Source organism: Coregonus clupeaformis, chromosome 15 (assembly GCF_020615455.1).
Source record: "Coregonus clupeaformis isolate EN_2021a chromosome 15, ASM2061545v1, whole genome shotgun sequence".
NCBI classification, from domain to species: domain Eukaryota; kingdom Metazoa; phylum Chordata; class Actinopteri; order Salmoniformes; family Salmonidae; genus Coregonus; species Coregonus clupeaformis.
The window spans coordinates 11,196,785-11,222,106 of NC_059206.1; the positions used below are offsets into that span (position 1 = coordinate 11,196,785).

Consider the following 25,322-nt stretch of genomic DNA (forward strand, 5'->3'; position numbering starts at 1 on the left):
CTGTCGACAGAGAAGCAGACAGACTGGGCTGTTCACAGAGAAGCAGACAGACTGGGCTGTTCACAGAGAAGCAGACAGACAGGGCTGTTCACAGAGAAGCAGACAGACAGGGCTGTCGACAGAGAAGCAGACAGACTGGGCTGTTCACAGAGAAGCAGACAGACTGGGCTGTTCACAGAGAAGCAGACAGACAGGGCTGTTCACAGAGAAGCAGACAGACAGGGCTGTCGACAGAGAAGCAGACAGACTGGGCTGTTCACAGAGAAGCAGACAGACAGGGCTGTTCACAGAGAAGCAGACAGACAGGGCTGTTCACAGAGAAGCAGACAGACTGGGCTGTTCACAGAGAAGCAGACAGACTGGGCTGTCGACAGAGAAGCAGACAGACTGGGCTGTTCACAGAGAAGCAGACAGACTGGGCTGTTCACAGAGAAGCAGACAGACTGGGCTGTTCACAGAGAAGCAGACAGACTGGGCTGTTCACAGAGAAGCAGACAGACTGGGCTGTTCACAGAGAAGCAGACAGACAGGGCTGTTCACAGAGAAGCAGACAGAGAAGCAGACAGACAGGGCTGTTCACAGAGAAGCAGACAGACTGGGCTGTCGACAGAGAAGCAGACAGACTGGGCTGTTCACAGAGAAGCAGACAGACAGGACTGTTCACAGAGAAGCAGACAGACAGGGCTGTCGACAGAGAAGCAGACAGACAGGGCTGTCGACAGAGAAGCAGACAGACTGGGCTGTCGACAGAGAAGCAGACAGACAGGGCTGTCGACAGAGAAGCAGACAGACAGGGCTGTTCACAGAGAAGCAGACAGACTGGGCTGTTCACAGAGAAGCAGACAGACAGGGCTGTCGACAGAGAAGCAGACAGACAGGGCTGTTCACAGAGAAGCAGACAGACCTCCTGTCGACAGAGAAGCAGACAGACTGGGCTGTTCACAGAGTGGTAAATTCAATCACTTTTGGACGTCATCCCTTTTGATTAAAACAAAACTTTCCACACGTTTGCCCATTAAATAAATGGTCAGCAAGTGAGGTACTCAAAGTTGACCCATTTTGCATACCCCACCATACCATGAGACATCCAAACGGTTGAGATTGATATAATTTAAAATCTTACAAATAGGGTTGTCAAACAATGTTATAATTTCTAGATTTTTTTTTTTTTTTTTACTACAAATTTAATATAAATATATAAATATAAATTGACATTTAACGTCAATTATCTAAAAACGCATGAACTCCGATTTGTTTAATATGCGTATATTTTGTAGCTTAGACCCTACTTTACATCAGTTGAGGTTTTTGTGTCGTGCCGCCATCGGTTGAGACACAGCATGCTCTTGAATACACGGTGGGTGTCATTTCAATCATAGAAATAGAATTCATAGAATGGACCTATCCCTTCAGACCATTGCAATTTAGCTGGTACACCATTGAAATTGAAATGTGTACTTCTAAATGACTACCACAAAGACGCCCGCCGGTCCACCCACCGTTGAATGTCAATTTAAATGGTAATGTCTATATTACTAAGATTTCAATAGGTTTCGTATGGAGGATAGATTTTTGGCAAGAAATTCCATTTTTGACAACACTGTTTGTAAGCTTTTAAATGATATCAATCTCAACCATTTATATTTTCCAGTGATGAAGACATGGATATCTAATGGTATATGGGTGGCTATGCAAAATAGGTCAACTATGAGCACTTTTATCTTTTGCATGCTTTTGCATTCAGTTCCACAAAGTCACTTTCTGAGCACTTCTACAATGGACAAATATACAATAGTGCGTTCGGAAAGTATTCAGACCCCTTGACTTTTTCCACATTGTTATGTTACAGCCTTATTCTAAAATAGATTCAATTGTTTTTTCCCCTTTTTTGCAAATTTATAAAAAATTAAAAACAGAAATATCACATTTACATAAGTATTCAGACCCTTTACTCAGTATTTGTTGAAGCACCTTTTGATTAAAATGTATTTAATCAATTTTAGAATAAGGCAGTAAGGTAACAAAATGTGGAAAAAGGCAAGGGGTCTGAATACTTTCCAAATGCACTGTATGTAATGTTTTGTTCAAAATCAAAGGGGGTGCTGTCAAAAAGCGATTGAATTCAAATGGATTTACCCTCTGACAGACAGGGCTGAATGATACAGAATGTTTGAGGCGGAATCTGAATGATGAGATGCCAAGGGAATGATCATATTTGGCTCTGATATGTTCCAAGACCTAGACATTTCTGGTTTGTTGTTTTGAAGCTACACATCTGTTCCATGTAAAGAATAAATAAATTCAAGGTTAGGCAGAATTCATGCATCTGGTTTCGCTAACTAACTGCTGTAGTAGCTGCGGAGGGGTGTACTACAAAGCAGAATCCAGTAATTAGCCAGTTAACATGCTTAAACATCCTGATTTTTTTATTAGATTTTTTAGATACGCTTGAAATGTGCTTGGTCTAATTGACTCAACAACCAAATACATATAAGTTTAGCTTTTTTTTATGAACCAGAAAATCAAGTACTTTCTTATGTTATAAAATACATTTTACCTAAACAAATATAATTCCCAACATATCATTAACATTATATCCAAAAAGTCGGATTTAGTAACCTCTATCTGAGCTGACAGCAAGGTGAGGCTTTCTCACCAAAACTTTTGAGAATTTTACATTTTGTGTTCATCTTCTTCGAAGTTGTTTCTTGCGGGTTGCAAATAGCAAATCTAGCATGACAGGGGCTGAATTAAATGGAAAAGGCTTTGGAAGAAAGAAAAAAAACTTGCGGTACATCCTATAAATATACTCCATGTCATGTCTCATCGTTATCTATCTTTCCTCTACATTGTTTTAGGTTCTGAATATGACGAGTTGAACGGTAAACCTGTCAGGTCGCATTCATTCTCACACAGCATCCAGCAAATGTTATTTTCCACATTTCTGACCACTTTTATCTCCGGCCTCTATTTGATTTACTGTATTCATTTTGAATGAATTTTCTAACACAATTACAGCAACATTATTTTACCCACTGATCAAAATATGCGTTTTTGCTTGGACACTATGTTTATCAAAGTGAATGTAGCTGGCTAACTCTTTGTCGTACACCCCTTGGCTCTGGTCTCTCCGTGTAGGCGATAAGCAGACTGAAGATAACGTTACCTAGTTACTGTAACTAGCTACTTTAGCTAGCTACTAAGAGATAGTCAGCTAGTTAAAATGTCAAAAAGTGGATAACGACGTTAACTACAGTACCGGCTCCCTTTGTGCAACATCGCTTGACAACATAGCTATCTAATGCGTTGATTTTGAATTGACCAAATTTACTTTTGTATTTCAAAATGGTTCATTTAACGTTAGCTAACTAACTAATGGATTACTAGCTAGCTAAGAAATCCCCTTTCTAGCTGTGAAACGGTTGGCTAACGTTAGACTACAAGTGCTTTTGATTTCCAAGATCTAGCATTGTGATGAGGCCAACGTTATTGAAATAAAATTACGCCATTGATGAAAATGATTAGCTACTACGCTTGTCTCTTATCCCATTGTCGCTAAATTTGTCCATCTACAGCAGGCTAGCTACAGTCTGTCCATCTATAGCAGGCTAGCTACAGTCTGTCCATCTACAGCAGGCTAGCTACAGTCTGTCCATCTACAGCAGGCTAGCTACAGTCTGTCCATCTACAGCAGGCTAGCTACAGTCTGTCCATCTACAGCAGACTAGCTACAGTCTGTCCATCTACAGCAGACTAGCTACAGTCTGTCCATCTACAGCAGGCTAGCTACAGTCTGTCCATCTACAGCAGACTAGCTACAGTCTGTCCATCTACAGCGGGCTAGCTACAGTCTGTCCATCTACAGCAGGCTAGCTACAGTCTGTCCATCTACAGCAGACTAGCTACAGTCTGTCCATCTACAGCAGGCTAGCTACAGTCTGTCCATCTACAGCAGGCTAGCTACAGTCTGTCCATCTACAGCAGACTAGCTACAGTCTGTCCATCTACAGCAGACTAGCTACAGTCTGTCCATCTACAGCAGGCTAGCTACAGTCTGTCCATCTACAGCAGGCTAGCTACAGTCTGTCCATCTACAGCAGGCTAGCTACAGTCTGTCCATCTACAGCAGGCTAGCTACAGTCTGTCCATCTACAGCAGGCTAGCTACAGTCTGTCCATCTACAGCAGACTAGCTACAGTCTGTCCATCTACAGCAGGCTAGCTACAGTCTGTCCATCTACAGCAGACTAGCTACAGTCTGTCCATCTACAGCAGGCTAGCTACAGTCTGTCCATCTACAGCAGACTAGCTAAAGTCTGTCCATCTACAGTAGGCTAGCTACAGTCTGTCCATCTACAGCAGGCTAGCTACAGTCTGTCCATCTACAGTAGGCTAGCTACAGTCTGTCCATCTACAGCAGGCTAGCTACAGTCTGTCCATCTACAGCAGGCTAGCTACAGTCTGTCCATCTACAGCAGACTAGCTACAGTCTGTCCATCTACAGTAGGCTAGCTACAGTCTGTCCATCTACAGCAGACTAGCTACAGTCTGTCCATCTACAGCAGGCTAGCTACAGTCTGTCCATCTACAGCAGGCTAGCTACAGTCTGTCCATCTACAGCAGGCTAGCTACAGTCTGTCCATCTACAGCAGGCTAGCTACAGTCTGTCCATCTACAGCAGACTAGCTACAGTCTGTCCATCTACAGTAGGCTAGCTACAGTCTGTCCATCTACAGCAGACTAGCTACAGTCTGTCCATCTACAGCAGGCTAGCTACAGTCTGTCCATCTACAGTAGGCTAGCTAATGTAGAAGAACATCCCCACCCCCTTCTTCTTCTTTAAGTTTTATTGGAAAATTGCAACCAACTTACAGGTGACACTGCCACTTACTGTACTGGAGTGTGTGGCCGGTGACGACCTATCTATACCGCTATATTCTCTTAACTAACCCTGACTTTCTGATTAAATGAAATAATTCCCTACGAAACTCACTACTAGAGAGGTAGAGAGGTCATCTTTTTTTAAATTCTGATTTTTCAGGGGGCGCTGCATCACCCTCAGCACCTCCACTTCCTGTGGCTATGGTTTATCAGGGGTCCCTCAGCACCTCTACTTCCTGAGGCTATGGTTTATCAGGGGTCCCTCAGCACCTCTACTTCCTGAGGCTATGGTTTATCAGGGGTCCCTCAGCACCTCTACTTCCTGAGGCTATGGTTTATCAGGGGTCCCTCAGCACCTCTACTTCCTGAGGCTATGGTTTATCAGGAGTCCCTCAGCACCTCTACTTCCTGAGGCTATGGTTTATCAGGGGTCCCTCAGCACCTCTACTTCCTGAGGCTATGGTTTATCAGGGGTCCCTCAGCACCTCTACTTCCTGAGGCTATGGTTTATCAGGGTCCCTCAGCACCTCTACTTCCTGAGGCTATGGTTTATCAGGGGTCCCTCAGCACCTCTACTTCCTGAGGCTATGGTTTATCAGGAGTCCCTCAGCACCTCTACTTCCTGAGGCTATGGTTTATCAGGGGTCCTCAGCACCTCTACTTCCTGAGGCTATGGTTTATCAGGGGTCCCTCAGCACCTCTACTTCCTGAGGCTATGGTTTATCAGGGGTCCCTCAGCACCTCTACTTCCTGAGGCTATGGTTTATCAGGGGTCCCTCAGCACCTCTACTTCCTGAGGCTATGGTTTATCAGGGGTCCCTCAGCACCTCTACTTCCTGAGGCTATGGTTTATCAGGAGTCCCTCAGCACCTCTACTTCCTGAGGCTATGGTTTATCAGGGGTCCCTCAGCACCTCTACTTCCTGAGGCTATGGTTTATCAGGGGTCCCTCAGCACCTCTACTTCCTGAGGCTATGGTTTATCAGGGGTCCCTCAGCACCTCTACTTCCTGAGGCTATGGTTTATCAGGGGTCCCTAAGCACCTCTACTTCCTGAGGCTATGGTTGCACCATTACATAAGATGTTTACATTATTCCAAACAAAGAATCAACTGATTCTCTTGGTTAGACCAGCTCCTCCATGATTGGACATTTGTTCTTCCGTAATAGCTAACTGACAGCTCTTTCCACCTATGAAATTAGGTGTACACCCTCTGTCAGGGGGCGGATATGGAGAGGTTGGACGGGAATGGAGAGTGGGTGGTATTATGGGTGGGGGTGATGAGGTGTAGCGGTAGAGAGGTAGAGAGGTATAGAGGTGTAGAGGGAGAGAGGTAGAGGTGTAGAGGGGTAGAGAGGGAGAGAGGTAGAGGGGTAGAGAGGGAGAGATGTAGAGAGGGAGAGAGGTAGAGAGGGAGAGAGGTAGAGAGGGAGAGAGGTAGAGGGGTAGAGGGGTAGAGAGGGAGAGAGGTAGAGAGGTAGAGAGGTAGAGAGGGAGAGAGGGAGAGAGGTAGAGAGGGAGAGAGGTAGAGAGGAGAGGGAGAGAGGTAGAGAGAGAGGGAGAGAGGTAGAGAGGGAGAGAGGTAGAGGGAGAGAGGTAGAGAGGGAGAGAGGTAGAGAGGTAGAGAGGGAGAGAGGTAGAGAGGGAGAGAGGTAGAGAGGGAGAGAGGTAGAGAGGTTGAGAGGTAGAGAGATAGAGAGGGAGAGAGGTAGAGAGGGAGAGAGGTAGAGAGGGAGAGAGGTAGAGAGGGAGAGAGGTAGAGGGAGAGAGGTAGAGGGAGAGAGGTAGAGAGGGAGAGAGGTAGAGAGGGAGAGAGGTAGAGAGGGAGAGAGGTAGAGAGGTAGAGGGGTAGAGGGGTAGAGAGGGAGAGAGGTAGAGAGGGAGAGAGGTAGAGAGGTAGAGAGGGAGAGAGGTAGAGGGAGAGAGGTAGAGGGAGAGAGGTAGAGAGGGAGAGAGGGAGAGAGGTAGAGAGGGAGAGAGGTAGAGAGGGAGAGAGGTAGAGAGGGAGAGAGGTGAGAGGGAGAGAGGTAGGGAGAGAGGGAGAGAGGTAGAGAGGGAGAGAGGTAGAGAGGTAGAGGGGTAGAGGGGTAGAGAGGGAGAGAGGGAGAGGGGTAGAGGGGTAGAGGGGTAGAGAGGGAGAGGGGTAGAGGGGTAGAGGGGTAGAGGGGTAGAGGGGGTAGAGAGGGAGAGGGGTAGAGGGGGTAGAGAGGGAGAGAGGGAGAGGGGTAGAGGGGTAGAGAGGGAGAGAGGGAGAGGGGTAGAGGGGTAGAGGGGGTAGAGGGGTAGAGGGGTAGAGAGGGGAGAGAGGGAGAGAGGGAGAGGGGTAGAGGGGTAGAGAGGTAGAGAGGTAGAGGGGTAGAGAGGGAGGGGGAGAGAGGTAGAGAGGGAGAGAGGTAGAGAGGAGAGAGGTAGAGAGGGAGAGAGGTAGAGAGGGAGAGAGGGAGAGAGGTAGAGAGGGAGAGAGGTAGAGAGGTAGAGAGGTAGAGAGGTAGAGGGGTAGAGAGGGAGAGGTAGAGGGGTAGAGAGGGAGAGAGGGAGAGGGGTAGAGGGGTAGAGAGGGAGAGAGGGAGAGGGGTAGAGGGGTAGAGGGGTAGAGGGGTAGAGAGGGAGAGAGATAGAGAGGTAGAGAGGTAGAGAGGGAGAGAGGTAGAGAGGTAGAGAGGGAGAGAGGTAGAGGGGTAGAGGGGTAGAGAGGGAGAGAGTGTGTGTTTGTGTGTCCCCTCACAGTCCCTGTCTGTTACGGTTCGGCACTGTTGTTCTTGTTCCCTCTTGTTTTCTGTTTCCCTTTTTCCCTGTGTGTGTGTTGTTTGTGTCTGTCTCCCCCTGCTGTGCAGCCCAGTCAGAGGATCTAGGTCAGGGGGCGTGGCCATTCACTCACAAGATCAGTTACATCCAGCTGCGGCTCATTGTCACCAATCTACAAGCAGTTATCTACCCGGGCTGGACACCTCTCCAGCGCCAGTTCGTTCCTTCACCACCTGTGATCCCGTCGATTCCTGCTGCCTGCCTGCCTGCCACTCCCACGCCGCAACCCCGCTCACCAGTTGTCTGTTATCCTCGGCATCCAGCTCTCGGTGCTTCTGGCTCTCCTCACCACGCAGCTCCTACCCCGGTCTGTAGCTGCTCCACCCTGCACTACTCCTCTCTGCCAAAACCCCTGAATAAACAACATCATATTCACCCTCGTTGTCCGTGTGTCCGTCTCTGCGCCTGAGTCCCCACCAAATCTAACAGAACGAACTGGCCATACATGGACTCAGCAGAGACGCCACATGAAACAACGGGTGATGGCGTACAACGCGCCCTCCATTCACAGGGAATGTTATTGGGACAACATGACCAACTCATCGGGTCTCTATTGGATAACAACCAGCGGTTGTTGGATCAAGTATCTCAGCTCACCTCTCAGGTAGCTAACCTGGTAACACTCACTACTCTTCCTCCCTCTGCTTCTCCTCCGCCTGTTCCTCCTACAGTTGCTCCAGGCTCGGGTTTTCGCTCCTGCCCTTCGGGAACCCCCCTACGACCTCACCCGAACCTTTTACCGGGGACCTGAACAAATGCCGTGGTTTCCTGCTTCAGTGCCGCTTGGTGTTCAAACAGAAGCCCTGTCGTTCTCCACGGAATCCTCAAAGGTACATTACGCTCTGGGGTTACTAAGGGGCAAAGCTTTGATTTGGGCAGAAGCGGCTTATTCTACTCAGCAGATTGCCAGCCTGTCGTTTGACGATTTTTCCTCTCAATTGGAGATTGTGTTTGATCACCCGGACCATGCCGGGACCGCCACAAAGAGACTATTGAAGCTACGACAGGGCATGGGTTGCGTGGCTGAATACGCCATTGATTTTTGGACCTTGGCAGCCGATTCCAAGTGGAATGACGACGCTCTTCAGGGAGCGTTTGTTAACGGTTTGAGTGACACAATTAAGGATGAACTAGCTGTTCGTGAGGAGCCTGCTAACCTTCATTCTCTCGTTTCTCTTGCTACCCGTATAGACAACAGGCTACGGGAGAGGAGACAGGAGAGGAGCGGTCGGGTCCGCACTGCAGGCGGGGGGCCCTCGCTTTCTGCAACCCGAGCAACACCACCACTCGGACACCGCCCATACACCTCAGCGGATCCCTCCACGGAACTGGACGAGCCCATGCAGCTGGGCCGTGCTCGTCTGTCCCCTGCCGAAAAGGAACGGGCGCATGCGGGCTGGTGAGTGCGTGTACTGTGGGGACCGCACTCATTTTCTGGTTAACTGTCCGGTTCGCCCCCAAGAGACAAAGCTTGCAGGTAAACGTGGGCGTACTTGCAAGTGTTACACCTGACTCCATGCCCACAGCACCCCGTCTAGTTATCCCAGCTACAGTCCAGTTCAGGAATCTGTCTCTCCCTTTAGCTGCTCTCATTGACTCTGGTGCTGAGGATAGTTTCCTGGACATTGACCTGGTTACTCAGGCTGAGATCCCTGTTAAGCCCCTGCCTAAGCCTATTACAGTAACCGCTATTGACGGTCATCAGTTTGCCAACATCACCCACCAAACTGTCCCCGTTTCTCTCATACTGTCAGGCAATCACAAAGAAACCATCCAGTTTAAAGTAGTCTCCTCCTCTGCCTCCCCTCTTATCCTCGGTTTCCCTTGGCTTAGCCTTCACAACCCCCATATTGACTGGCAAAACCACAAGATACACAGTTGGAGCACTCACTGCCATTATGCTTGCCTTGGGTCGGCTATTCCGCCCTCTGTAGGTTCCCCTGCATCCCCTGTCAAACCCCAGACCTCTCTTCAGTCCCTGACGAGTACCTGGACCTGGCCGAGGTATTCAGCAAGTCCAAAGCACTTTCACTACCACCTCATAGGCCATACGATTGCGCCATTGAGTTACTGCCTGGAGCCCCTTTGCCATCCAGTCGGCTTTTCAATCTGTCCCGTACTGAGAGAGAAGCTATGGAAACCTACATAGGCGACTCTCTAGCCTCTGGCCTCATTCGTCCCTCATCTTCCGCTGTTGGGGCGGGGTTCTTTTTGTTGAGAAGAAGGACAAAACATTACGCCCCTGCATTGACTACAGAGGACTTAATAACATCACAGTCAGAAATACGTACCCCCTGCCTCTCATCAACTCAGCTTTTGAACCCCTTCATGGAGCTACCGTGTTTACCAAACTCGACCTGCGTAACGCTTACCACCTCGTTAGGATCAAGCAGGGAGACGAATGGAAAACTGCGTTCAATACCCCTCTCGGACATTTTGAATACCTAGTCATGCCATTCGGTCTCACTAACGCCCCAGCAGTGTTTCAGGCCATGGTTAACGATGTGTTGAGGGATTTTCTACACCGTTTGTGTTTGTCTATTTGGATGACATTCTTATATTCTCTAAGTCACAGGATGAACACGTCTCCCACGTCCGTCTGGTTCTCCAACGCCTCATGGAAAATAAACTATATGTGAAGGCAGAAAAGTGTGAGTTCCACCGGCAGTCCGTCCCCTTTTTGGGTTTTATTATCGAGCGGGGACAAGTGTCACCAGACCCTGACAAGATCAGAGCAGTTGCGGAGTGGCCCACACCCACGTCCCGGAAGCAGCTACAACGCTTCCTGGGCTTCGCCAACTTCTACCGACGCTTCATCAGGGGTTTCAGCCAAGTGGTTGCCCCCTGACCAAGCTCACCTCCCCTAAGGTGCCATTCCTGTGGACACCGGAGGCCGAGTCAGCCGTGAGTACACTGAAGGAACTATTCACCACCTCACCTGTTCTTATTCATCCAGATGCTAGTTTGCAGTTTATTGTGGAAGTGGACGCCTCTGATTCGGGGGTGGGGGCTGTCCTGTCACAACGTTCCTCCACGGACCAGAAGATCCATCCTGTGGCCTTTTTCTCGAGGAGGTTGACCCCTGCGGAGAAGAACTACGACGTGGGTAACCGGGGAGTTGCTTGCTGTTAAGTTGGCATTGGAGGAGTGGAGGCACTGGCTGGACGGAGCAGAGCAACCCTTCATAGTCTGGACAGACCACAAGAACCTGGCTTACATCCAGTCATCCAAGAGGCTAAACTCCCGTCAGGCCAGATGGGCCCTGTTTTTCAGCAGGTTCAAGTTTACTTTAACATACCGTCCTGGCACACGCAATGTCAAGCCTGATGCTCTCTCTCGCCAGTTTACAGACAATGAAGACTCCAGCAATCCTGAACCTATTCTGCCCGCTTCCTGTTTGGTGGCGGCTGTTCACTGGGAAATCGAGTCCCTCGTCCGATCGGCTCAAGAGTCGGAACCTGGACCGGCCGATGGTCCCTCCGACCTTCTCTATGTTCCCGCAGCCGTGCGGCCGCAAGTGCTCAACTGGATCCACACCTCGAGCTTCTCCTGCCACCCTGGTATGAACCGTACACTGTCGCTATTGAAGAGGCACTTTTGGTGGCCATCTGTTGAGGCTGACGTCCGGGAGTACGTGGCGGCCTGTTCCATCTGTGCCCAAAATAAGGCCTCCCACCGGGCTCCTTCGGGCCTGCTGCGGCCTCTCCCAGTCCCGAGTCGCCTTGGTCTCACGTGGCCTTGGACTTCGTCACTGGACTTCCTATGTCGGAAGGTAATGACACCATACTCACCATCGTGGACAGATTCTCTAAATCTGCCCATTTTGTTGCATTACCAAAATTACCGTCTGCCAGCGAGACGGCCGACCTCTTGGTCCTACATGTATTCCGTCCCCATGGAATACCTGTGGACATAGTGTCCGATAGAGGTCCACAGTTCATTTCTCGGGTATGGAAGGAGTTTTGTTCTGCTCTGGGTGCCTCTGTCAGTCTCTCATCAGGTTTCCATCCCCAGTCCAATGGCCAGACTGAGAGGACCAATCAGGACCTGGAGGCTGCTCTACGCTGTGTGACATCCCAGAACCCGTCCACCTGGGCCAAACACCTCCCGTGGGTCGAATATGCCCACAATTCCCTCACCTCATCTGCCACTGGTCTCTCACCATTTGAGGCGGCTTTGGGATACCAACCGCCATTGTTCCCGTCTCAGGAAAAGGAGTTAGCCGTCCCATCAGTTCAGGATAACCTTCGTCGCTGCCGCAAGGTGTGGGTGGACACCCGTGAGGCCCTTCTACGGACAGCAGAGCGCAACAAGAGAGTGGCGGACAGACACCGGATAGTCGCTCCCCAGTTCCAGCCTGGTCAGCGAGTCTGGCTCTCCTCCAGCAACATCCCTCTACGCACGGACTCCCGTAAGCTGTCGCCCCGGTATTTGGGTCCTTTCGTGATCGACTCCATCATCAACCCTTCGGCTGTTCGGTTGAAGCTTCCCCAGGCCATGAGAGTCCATCCTACATTTCACGTGTCCCAGCTTAAACTGGTCTCCTCCAGCCCTTTGTGTCCGCCGGTGGATCCCCCTCCGCCACCGCGAGATATTGACGACCATCCAGCCTACACGGTGCGGAGACTGCTGGACGTCCGGAGGCGTGGTAGAGGTTTTCAGTACCTGGTGGACTGGGAGGGATATGGTCCCGAGGAGAGGTCCTGGATTCCCCGGGTTTATACTGGACCCGCAGCTGGTGGCTGACTTCCATAGGGACCACCCTGACAAGCCGGGGGCGCCGGGTGGCGCCCGTTGAGGGGGGGTACTGTTACGGTTCGGCACTGTTGTTCTTGTTCCCTCTTGTTTTCTGTTTCCCTTTTTCCCTGTGTGTGTGTTGTTTGTGTCTGTCTCCCCCTGCTGTGCAGCCCAGTCAGAGGATCTAGGTCAGGGGGCGTGGCCATTCACTCACAAGATCAGTTACATCCAGCTGCGGCTCATTGTCACCAATCTACAAGCAGTTATCTACCCGGGCTGGACACCTCTCCAGCGCCAGTTCGTTCCTTCACCACCTGTGATCCCGTCGATTCCTGCTGCCTGCCTGCCTGCCACTCCCACGCCGCAACCCGCTCACCAGTTGTCTGTTATCCTCGGCATCCAGCTCTCGGTGCTTCTGGCTCTCCTCACCACGCAGCTCCTACCCCGGTCTGTAGCTGCTCCACCCTGCACTACTCCTCTCTGCCAAAACCCCCTGAATAAACAACATCATATTCACCCTCGTTGTCCGTGTGTCCGTCTCTGCGCCTGAGTCCCCACCAAATCTAACACTGTCGTTCCATGAGTTGTTCTGTGTACAGTTCCATTAGTTGTTCTGTAATCCGTTTCTTAAAGGAAATGTTGCTGTTTACTTGAGTAATTAGAGATGGAAGGGAGTTTCATGATTTCATGGCTCTGTATAAAACTGTGCGTTGCCATGAATTCATTTTGGACTTGGGGACTGTGAAGAGACCCCTGGTGGCATGTCTTGTGGGGTATGTATGGGGGTCTGAGCTGAATGTTATTTGATCATGCATCAGAAATTTCCATACACAGAAAAAGCTTATTTCTCTAAAACTTTGTGCACAAATTTGTTTACATTCCTGCTAATGAGCATTTCTCCTTTGCCAAGATAATCCATCCACCTGACAGGTGTGGCACATACAACCGGCCTCACAACTGCAGACCACGTGTAACCACGCCAGCCCAGGACCTCCACATCCGGCTTCTTCACCTGCAGGATCATCTGAGACCGGCCACCCGGAGAACTGATGAAACTGTGGGTTTGCACAACCAAAGAATTTATCCACAAATTATCAGAAACTGTCTCAGGGAAGCTCATCTGCGTGCTCATCGTCCTCACCAGGGTCTTGACCTGACTGCAGTTCGGCGTCGTAACCGACTTCAGTGGGCAAATGCTCACCTTCGATGGCCACTGGCACGCTGAAGAAGTGTGCTCTTCTAATGAATCCCAGTTTCAACTGTACCGGGCAGATGGCAGACAGCGTGTTTGGTGTTGTGTGGGCGAGTGGTTTGCTGATGTCAACGTTGTGAACAGAGTGCCCCATGGTGGCGGTGGGGTTATGGTATGGACAGGCATAAGCTATGGACAACAAACACAATTGCATTTAATTGATGGCAATTTGAATGCATAGAGATACCGTGACTAGATCCTGAGGCCCATTGTCGTGCCATTCATCCGCCTCCATAACCTCATGTTTCAGCATGATAATGTATGGCCCCATGTTGCAAGGATCTGTACACAATTCCAGGAAGCTGAAAATGTCCCAGTTCTTCAAAGGCCTGCATACTCACCAGACATGTCACCCATTGAGCATGTTTGGGATTTACATTTACATTTTAGTCATTTAGCAGATGCTCTTATCCAGAGCGACGTACAGTTAGTGAGTGCATATATTATTATTTATAATTTGTTTCATACTGGCCCCCCGTGGGAATCAAACCCACAACCCTGGCGTTGCAAACACCATGCTCTACCAACTGAGCTACATCCCTGCCGGCCATTCCCTCCCCTACCCTGGACAACGCTGGGCCAATTGTGCGCCGCCACATGGGTCTCCCAGTCGCACTGGATCTACGTGTATGACAGCGTGTTCCAGTTCCCACCAATATCCAGCTACTTTGCACAGCCATTGAAGAGGAGTGGGACAACATTCCACAGGCCACAATCAACAGCCTGATCAACTCTATGTGAAGGAGATGTGTTGCGCTGCATGAGGCAAATGGTGGTCACACCAGATACTGACTGGATTTCAGATCCATGCCCCTACCTTTTCTTTTAAGGTATCTGTGACCAACAGATGCATATCTGTATTCACAGTCATGTGAAATCCATAGATTAGGGCCTAATAAATTTATTTCAATTGACTGATTTCCTTATATGGGGGATTAGTAGTGACAGTCAATATGCTAGTAATGGGGATTAGTAGTGACAGTCAATATGCTAGTAATGGGGATTAGTACTGACAGTCAATATGCTAGTAATGGGGATTAGTAGTGACAGTCAATATGCTAGTAATGGGGATTAGTACTGACAGTCAATATGCTAGTAATGGGGATTAGTACTGACAGTCAATATGCTAGTAATGGGGATTAGTAGTGACAGTCAATATGCTAGTAATGGGGATTAGTACTGACAGTCAATATGCTAGTAATGGGGATTAGTACTGACAGTCAATATGCTAGTAATGGGGATTAGTACTGACAGTCAATATGCTAGTAATGGGGATTAGTACTGACAGTCAATATGCTAGTAATGGGGATTAGTACTGACAGTCAATATGCTAGTAATGGGGATTAGTAGTGACAGTCAATATGCTAGTAATGGGGATTAGTACTGACAGTCAATATGCTAGTAATGGGGATTAGTACTGACAGTCAATATGCTAGTAATGGGGATTAGTAGTGACAGTCAATATGCTAGTAATGGGGATTAGTACTGACAGTCAATATGCTAGTAATGGGGATTAGTACTGACAGTCAATATGCTAGTAATGGGGATTAGTAGTGACAGTCAATATGCTAGTAATGGGGATTAGTACTGACAGTCAATATGCTAGTAATGGGGATTAGTAGTGACAGTCAATATGCTAGTAATGGGGATTAGTACTGACAGTCAATATGCTAGTAATGGGGATTAGTAGTAACAGTCATTATGCTAGTAATGGGGATTAGTACTGACAGTCAATATGCTAGTAATGGGGATTAGTAGTGACAGTCAATATGCTAGTAATGGGGATTAGTAGTGACAGTCATTATGCTAGTAATGGGGATTAGTACTGACAGTCAATATGCTAGTAATGGGGATTAGTAGTGACAGTCATTATGCTAGCAATGGTGATTAGTAGTGACAGTCAATATGCTAGTAATGGGGATTAGTACTGACAGTCAATATGCTAGTAATGGGGATTAGTACTGACAGTCAATATGCTAGTAATGGGGATTAGTACTGACAGTCAATATGCTAGTAATGGGGATTAGTAGTGACAGTCAATATGCTAGTAATGGTGATTAGTAGTGACAGTCAATATGCTAGTAATGGGGATTAGTACTGACAGTCAATATGCTAGTAATGGGGATTAGTACTGACAGTCAATATGCTAGTAATGGGGATTAGTACTGACAGTCAATATGCTAGTAATGGGGATTAGTACTGACAGTCAATATGCTAGTAATGGGGATTAGTAGTTACAGTCAATATGCTAGTAATGGGGATTAGTAGTGACAGTCAATATGCTAGTAATGGGGATTAGTACTGACAGTCAATATGCTAGTAATGGGGATTAGTAGTGACAGTCATTATGCTAGTAATGGGGATTAGTACTGACAGTCAATATGCTAGTAATGGGGATTAGTACTGACAGTCAATATGCTAGTAATGGGGATTAGTACTGACAGTCAATATGCTAGTAATGGGGATTAGTACTGACAGTCAATATGCTAGTAATGGGGATTAGTAGTGACAGTCAATATGCTAGTAATGGGGATTAGTACTGACAGTCAATATGCTAGTAATGGGGATTAGTAGTTACAGTCAATATGCTAGTAATGGGGATTAGTACTGACAGTCATTATGCTAGTAATGGGGATTAGTAGTGACAGTCGTTATGCTAGTAATGGGGATTAGTACTGACAGTCAATATGCTAGTAATGGGGATTAGTAGTGACAGTCAATATGCTAGTAATGGGGATTAGTACTGACAGTCAATATGCTAGTAATGGGGATTAGTACTGACAGTCAATATGCTAGTAATGGGGATTAGTACTGACAGTCAATATGCTAGTAATGGGGATTAGTAGTTACAGTCATTATGCTAGTAATGGGGATTAGTACTGACAGTCAATATGCTAGTAATGGGGATTAGTACTGACAGTCAATATGCTAGTAATGGGGATTAGTAGTTACAGTCAATATGCTAGTAATGGGGATTAGTAGTGACAGTCAATATGCTAGTAATGGGGATTAGTAGTGACAGTCAATATGCGTCCCAAATGGCCCCCTATACCCTATTTAGTGCACTACTTTTGACCAGGGCCCATAGAGAATAGGGTGCCATTTGGGACACATATCTGCGTTTTGGGGGGATGCTTCTCTTCCCTGCCGCTTGACTCACTGTCTGTATTCAGCCTGTACTGGCTGGTTTTGAGTCACAGCAGGTTTACCCTGCATTCATGTACAGATCTACCTCAGTGGCGGCCGCTGATTGGCTGAATACCCGGGGCGTGAGATGGTTAGAGTTGTCAGCAAAGCAGCATGACAGAGAGTTGTCAGCAAAGCAGCATGACAGAAATATGATGCCAATTTTTCAAACTACCGTAGTTTATTTTGAGAAGGTATATAAAGTGATCTGTGCATTTGAACAACAGCATAAATACATCTATTTCACTTTTGCATGGCAAAAAATGAATGACCACTGCCGCACATGCTGCCACTGTTTTGAACAGATTAGATGATACTAACGAGCAGCCAGCTCACGTCATGAACAAACGAGTGCATCAGGGAGAACGGTTGTCACTAGTGGCTGTGGTAACTAGTGGAAACCAGGGAGAACGGTTGTCACTAGTGGCTGTGGTAACTAGTGGAAACCAGGGAGAACGGTTGTCACTAGTGGCTGTGGTAACTAGTGGAAACCAGGGAGAACGGTTGTCACTAGTGGCTGTGGTAACTAGTGGAAACCAGGGAGAACGGTTGTCCCTAGTGGCTGTGGTAACTAGTGGAAACCAGGGAGAACGGTTGTCACTAGTGGCTGTGGTAACTAGTGGAAACCAGGGAGAACGGTTGTCACTAGTGGCTGTGGTAACTAGTGGAAACCAGGGAGAACGGTTGTCACTAGTGGCTGTGGTAACTAGTGGAAACCAGGGAGAACGGTTGTCACTAGTGGCTGTGGTAACTAGTGGAAACCAGGGAGAACGGTTGTCCCTAGTGGCTGTGGTAACTAGTGGAAACCAGGGAGAACGGTTGTCACTAGTGGCTGTGGTAACTAGTGGAAACCAGGGAGAACGGTTGTCACTAGTGGCTGTGGTAACTAGTGGAAACCAGGGAGAACGGTTGTCACTAGTGGCTGTGGTAACTAGTGGAAACCAGGGAGAACGGTTGTCACTAGTGGCTGTGGTAACTAGTGGAAACCAGGGAGAACGGTTGTCCCTAGTGGCTGTGGTAACTAGTGGAAACCAGGAAGAACGCAACAAGCATACAGATGCAGTAAGTGAAAACACATTATCTAACTTGGGATAGCTAGCTAACATAATGTTAGCCAGTTAACTTTCATTCTGAAATAACTTCAGATTTCTGAGTTAGTCAGACATTAGTTTAGAAAGACTTGAAATTGGCACGGGAGCTAACTAGCTAGCAAGCTACCAGCTAGCTGCTTATCAAAGGTAGATAACTGGTTAATTTGACGCAAAAAAAATCGCTCAAACAATTTCTCTATGTTTCTCAATTACTGGAGCTGGCTAATTAATGTTATGCTTTGTGATACACCTGGTTTTATGCTGTTTTAGCCTACACAACATGTTATCCTGTCACCTGCAGTACAGCCTGATGACCAACAGGGGGGGAATGTGGGGATGTGTTACTATTTCTTTATTTCTTATATGTATATTTTGACTCTGCATCGTTGGGAAGGGCTCGTCATTCAGTGCGTCATAGGATAGTCTGTTGTGTTCGATGCATGTGACAAATACAATGTGATTTAGGTTCACATAGAAACATCCACACCTTTCAAAACACACACACACACATCCCTACGCACACACACAATACACACACCCACATAATACCCAATGCCCAGTGCTCAGTCATCTATATGAAAGTCCTGCTGACTGACTGCTGTTACTGCCAGGAAGAGGGTGTGGACTTAACTGGCTGGTTAAACATTCCAGTGCTTAAATACAGAACCCTTCCTTTCTCTCATTCAACAGCAGACTGACCCGGACCACAGAGGACAGCTAACGGTAATCTGTCTCTCTCTGTCTCTCTCTGTCTCTCTCTGTCTCTCTCTCTCTGTCTCTCTCTCTCTGTCTCCCTCTGTCTCTCTCTGTCTCTCTCTCTCTCTCTCTCTCTCTCTCTCTCTCTCTCTCTCTCTCTCTCTCTCTCTCTCTCTCTCTCTCTCTCTCTCTCTCTCTCTCTCTCTCTCTCTCTCTGTCTCTGTCTCTGTCTCTGTCTCTGTCTCTCGCTCTCTATCTCTCTCGGAGAGCTAACAGCTTCATCTAACTCCACAGGATAGTATTCTAACTCCAGAGGAAACCATAAGACCATGGCTCCCCAGTTGTTGATGTTGTCTCTGGTCTCAGCTCTCTACCTGGTGGCTCAGGGACAGGAGCAGCCTCAACCCATAGAGGAGGAACTCATCACAGCCAGTAAGTACTGTGGACTAGCCTACCTTACCTTACGCTAACCTTGCCTTACCTTACACTAATCTTACCTTATCCTAACCTTTCCTTACTGTACCTTACACTAACATTACCTTAGTGTACCTTACCCTAACATTACCTTAGTGTACCTATCCCTAACCTTCCCTTACTGTACCTTACCCTAACATTACCTTAGTGTACCTTACCCTAACATTACCTTAGTGTACCTATCCCTAACCTTACCTTAGTGTACCTTACCCTAACATTACCTTAGTGTACCTATCCCTAACCTTACCTTAGTGTACCTTACCCTAACCTTACCTTAGTGTACCTTACCCTAACCTTACCTTAGTGTACCTTACCCTAACATTACCTTAGTGTACCTATCCCTAACCTTACCTTAGTGTACCTTACCCTAACATTACCTTAGTGTACCTATCCCTAACCTTACCTTAGTGTACCTTACCCTAACATTACCTTAGTGTACCTATCCCTAACCAGCCAGTAGTACTGTTGTGATATGATACTAGCTGAATCTAAACACAGCAATACACTGAGCTGATTCTGATGAGCTAAACTTGATCTGTTTATTCAATTAATGCCTGTTCACTGACTGGTCCACTGACTGGTCCACTGACTGGTCCACTGACTGGTCCACTGACTGGTCCACTGACTGGTCCACTGACTGGTCTACTGACTGGTCCACTGACTGGTCCACTGACTGGACCACTGACTGGTCCACTGACTGGTCCACTGACTGGTCCACTGACTGGTCTACTGACTGGTCCACTGACTGGTCCACTGACTGGTCCACTGACTGGTCCACTGACTGGTCCACTGACTGGTCCACTGACTGGTCCACTGACTGGTCTACTGACTGGTCTACTGACTGGTCCACTGACTGGTCCACTGACTGGTCCACTGACTGGTCTACTGACTGGTCCACTGACTGGTCCACTGACTGGTCTACTGACTGGTCCACTGACTGGTCTACTGTGGACTAGATTCAATCTTCAGGTGATTCATGAAATGGTTCAATACCTTAATCCAAACCCCGCTCATTTGAAGATTAATTAAAATGTTTGATGTCAACAGGAGGGGAACTAGCAAGACATAGAGGGTTAAAAGTCTGGTTGCTCTGGTGGCAGTGAAACATTTAAAGGGGCAATCCGGGATTGGTGCCATTTTGGACTTTACATTTTTCTTAAACCATCCAAACAATTGGTATATATATTTTTGGCCTCCTTAACTTTTTTTGAATCCCCAAATGCCATTTTAAGGTTGTTTGAAAACCCCTGTCTGTTGTCCAGACATAAATGAGTCTCGGAAATGCCAGAGCAGTTGATGTCATATGTTGAGCTGGGCAGAAGAACACGGGAGAGAACTTTTTTTGGGCAGACTTTTTTTTTTTTACCACAATATTGACGCCATCCTGCCCACTCAGCTCTCTGGTTCCTATGAGTCAGAAGAGCTGGACTGTGTTGCTGTTCTGTTTTTCCTGACTGCTCCTCCTGCTGGGTAAGCCTTTAGTATAGGAGTTAGCTTCATAACCTCACAGTGGACCAGCCTCAAATGTCTCCAATCCCGCTTTCCAACCGCTACCTTTTCTTTAGTGTAATTGACTAAGACGAGGTCAAGCGGGCGGTCACATGTGTTTGCGAGACAGAAGATCCTTGGTTCGAGCCCAGTAAGGGACATGGGAAAAAAAGCAATACCATAGCCTTGGGAAGTAGGGGTGCTGAGGGTGCAGAATTAAAAATAACAAGTAGTGTACTGGGCCTTTACTAGTCCTGTATTAATGTAGTGTACTGGGCCTTTACTAATCCTGTATTAATGTAGTGTACTGGGCCTTTACTAGTCCTGTATTAATGTAGTGTACTGGGCCTTTACTAGTCCTGTATTAATGTAGTGTACTGGGCCTTTACTAGTCCTGTATTAATGTAGTGTACTGGGCCTTTACTAGTCCTGTATTAATGTAGTGTACTGGGCCTTTACTAGTCCTGTATTAATGTAGTGTACTGGTCCTTTACTAGTCCTGTATTAATGTAGTGTACTGGGCCTTTACTAGTCCTGTATTAATGTAGTGTACTGGGCCTTTACTAGTCCTGTATTAATGTAGTGTACTGGGCCTTTACTAGTCCTGTATTAATGTAGTGTACTGGGCCTTTACTAGTCCTGTATTAATGTAGTGTACTGGGCCTTTACTAGTCCTGTATTAATGTAGTGTACTGGGCCTTTACTAGTCCTGTATTAATGTAGTGTACTGGGCCTTTACTAGTCCTGTATTAATGTAGTGTACTGGGCCTTTACTAGTCCTGTATTAATGTAGTGTACTGGGCCTTTACTAGTCCTGTATTAATGTAGTGTACTGGTCCTTTACTAGTCCTGTATTAATGTAGTGTACTGGGCCTTTACTAGTCCTGTATTAATGTAGTGTACTGGGCCTTTACTAGTCCTGTATTAATGTAGTGTACTGGGCCTTTACTAGTCCTGTATTAATGTAGTGTACTGGTCCTTTACTAGTCCTGTATTAATGTAGTGTACTGGTCCTTTACTAGTCCTGTATTAATGTAGTGTACTGGGCCTTTACTAGTCCTGTATTAATGTAGTGTACTGGGCCTTTACTAGTCCTGTATTAATGTAGTGTACTGGTCCTTTACTAGTCCTGTATTAATGTAGTGTACTGGGCCTTTACTAGTCCTGTATTAATGTAGTGTACTGGTCCTTTACTAGTCCTGTATTAATGTAGTGTACTGGTCCTTTACTAGTCCTGTATTAATGTAGTGTACTGGGCCTTTACTAGTCCTGTATTAATGTAGTGTACTGGGCCTTTACTAGTCCTGTATTAATGTAGTGTACTGGTCCTTTACTAGTCCTGTATTAATGTAGTGTACTGGTCCTTTACTAGTCCTGTATTAATGTAGTGTACTGGTCCTTTACTAGTCCTGTATTAATGTAGTGTACTGGGCATTTACTAGTCCTGTATTAATGTAGTGTACTGGTCCTTTACTAGTCCTGTATTAATGTAGTGTACTGGTCCTTTACTAGTCCTGTATTAATGTAGTGTACTGGGCCTTTACTAGTCCTGTATTAATGTAGTGTACTGGGCCTTTACTAGTCCTGTATTAATGTAGTGTACTGGGCCTTTACTAGTCCTGTAGTGATTATAGCCGTCTGTATATCGGCCCCCCCCCGACAAACATCTTCCCACCACAATGAACAATACTGTTAAGCAAGCGCAGCGACGCTGTTCCACTTGCTACTAAACATGTAGGTGGTCTCAGTCTCAACGCGTTCCTCTCTTCTGTTCAGCTCCATCTAACTGAGTCTGTGTGTTTGTTGTGGTTGTAGAGAACATCCAGCCTCTGGGTGGCTGGTTCAACAGAGACCCAGAGAGCCCAGAGATACAGACTGCTGCTAAAGCTGCCGTGGAGGCGTTTAACAGCCAGTCTAATGCCAGGAAATACTTCAGACTCATCAACGTCATCTCTGCTGAGACACAGGTGACATCATAATTATACTCTACTCCCTGTATAGTGCACTACTTTTCCCATTTTGGACACATTCCTATCCTTCTTGCTACCTCCCTTTACATGATACAGTCCTTTACACACCTTCTGCTAGTAATGGAAGGATTGGATAACATTCATTTTATATAGTTGTACATCACTGTACTTTTCATGAAAAAAAACATCTCTCATTATTAGTTAATTTAGTCAACTAAAAAGCTGATGTCAATAGGGTTGTTAGGTTGTTTTTCCTAAGGCTCTCCTTTATATGACCAACACAGGTGACTAACATGATCAACTATAAGATTGAGGCGACCATCGGGAAGACCAAGTGCCTCAAAACCGAGCACAACTCTGATGTGGAGTCCTGTGTTCTGGGGAAAAGGGTGACTTTTCTAAATATTTACATTTACAGCTTTGTCGTTACGGGCGGCAGGTAGCTTAGTGGTTAAGAGCGTTGTGCCAGTAACCGAAAGGTCGCTGGTTCTAATCCCCAAGCCGACTAGGTGAAAAATCTGTCGATGTGCCCTTGAGCAAGGCACTTAACCTTAATTGCTCATGTAAGTCGCTCTGGATAAGAGCGTCTGCTAAATGACTAAAATGTAAATGTAAAAATTTAGCAGATGCTCTTATCCAGAGCGACTTACAGTTAGTGAGTGCATTTTTTTTATTAATTTTTTTTCATAAATACTACATAAATAAATACTACATGTATTTTCTGATGCTCATAAATTTACAGACCAAGGAATACAGATATACTGTATGGAACTTAAAAACGGTATTTGTGTTCCAAATGGCACCCTGTTCTCTATATAGTGCACTACTTTTGACCAGAGTAGTGCACTATATAGGGACTAGGGTGCCATTTGGGACACTGAGTTACCTATGTGTAATTATTACATAAGTGCCTCTGCATTGGGAAAGCTCCAGATTTAGCAGCTTTTTCCTTTTAATGGAGAGATTTTTAGCACTTAATGCAGATACTGAGCTGGGTATTAGAACCGTATACTTATGTAAGTAAAAAACTAAAATGTTATAGCTTGCAGTACATATACAGTACTTGCCTGGGGGTACCAGACTGGTTTGTGTTATCAGACATGTTGGTAACAATAGCACAAACAGGTCTGGTACTTGGCCTATACAGACAGTACACCATGTAATATTGACCTCATAGATCACAGCGTATGTACAGTATATTGACATTAATGTGACATCGTTTGTTTGTTTTACAGCGTCTGACATGTACGTTTGAGGTGTGGTTTAACCCTCGTAATGACAAGCACGAGCTCTCCGCCTCCTCCTGCCAGAAGTAAGACTGACTCCAGATCAGTTTCAACCAACAACTACATGATCTGTCCTCTTCCTCGTCCTCTTCCTCCTGCAATAAGTAACACTGACTCCAGACCAGCCATCAGCGTCTACTGACTACCTGAACACAACAATGACTATCTACAGAGTTACGCTACAACGGCATGCTTAGTCGTTGAATGACTCAACTTTTTAAAACTGCACAGATTTATTTTGCTGTGATTCTGTTTCTAATAAAATTGCTTAAACTGACATTATTTAAGGATCTATTTTTTTGTGTGGTTTAATCATATGATTTTGGGTGAAACGTTATCAGTGGATGACCAGAGAAATTCATTTTGCTCTAGGACAGAGATGACAGAGTTCCCTATTAGGACAGAGATGACAGAGTTCCCTATTAGGACAGAGATGACAGAGTTCCCTATTAGGACAGAGATGACAGAGTTACCTGCTGGGACAGAGATGACAGAGTTCCCTGCTGGGGCAGAGATGACAGAGTTCCCTGCTGGGGCAGAGATGACAGAGTTCCCTGCTGGGACAGAGATGACAGAGTTCCCTGCTGGGACAGAGATGACAGAGTTCCCTATTAGGACAGAGATGACAGAGTTCCCTATTAGGACAGAGATGACAGAGTTCCCTATTAGGACAGAGATGACAGAGTTACCTGCTGGGACAGAGATGACAGAGTTCCCTGCTGGGGCAGAGATGACAGAGTTCCCTGCTGGGGCAGAGATGACAGAGTTCCCTATTGGGACAGAGATGACAGAGTTCCCTATTAGGACAGAGATGACAGAGTTCCCTATTGGGACAGAGATGACAGAGTTCCCTATTGGGACAGAGATGACAGAGATCCCTATTAGGACAGAGATGACAGAGTTCCCTGCTGGGACAGAGATGACAGAGTTCCCTATTAGGACAGAGATGACAGAGTTCCCTATTAGGACAGAGATGACAGAGTTCCCTATTAGGACAGAGATGACAGAGTTCCCTATTAGGACAGAGATGACAGAGTTACCTGCTGGGACAGAGATGACAGAGTTCCCTGCTGGGACAGAGATGACAGAGTTCCCTATTGGGACAGAGATGACAGAGTTCCCTATTAGGACAGAGATGACAGAGTTCCCTATTAGGACAGAGATGACAGAGTTCCCTGCTGGGACAGAGATGACAGAGTTCCCTATTAGGACAGAGATGACAGAGTTCCCTACTGGGACAGAGATGACAGAGTTCCCTGCTGGGACAGAGATGACAGAGTTCCCTGCTGGGACAGAGATGACAGAGTTCCCTACTGGGACAGAGATGACAGAGTTCCCTACTGGGACAGAGATGACAGAGTTCCCTACTGGGACAGAGATGACAGAGTTCCCTACTGGGACAGAGATGACAGAGTTCCCTACTGGGACAGAGATGACAGAGTTCCCTATTAGGACAGA

At 46.8% G+C, this 25,322-nt stretch overlaps 1 protein-coding gene across 1 annotated transcript; it reads left to right on the forward strand.

Moving 5' to 3' along the window:
• The first annotated feature begins 18,557 nt into the window (after positions 1-18,557).
• Positions 18,558-24,141, forward strand: si:busm1-57f23.1 (uncharacterized protein LOC368621 homolog). Its single transcript, XM_041899348.2, has 5 exons — positions 18,558-18,673; positions 18,941-19,078; positions 22,424-22,575; positions 22,863-22,967; positions 23,814-24,141. Exons 2-5 carry the CDS (start codon positions 18,976-18,978, stop codon positions 23,892-23,894), a joined length of 441 nt encoding a protein of 146 aa, XP_041755282.1. The 5' UTR covers positions 18,558-18,673; positions 18,941-18,975; the 3' UTR covers positions 23,895-24,141.
• Positions 24,142-25,322: the final 1,181 nt, after the last annotated feature.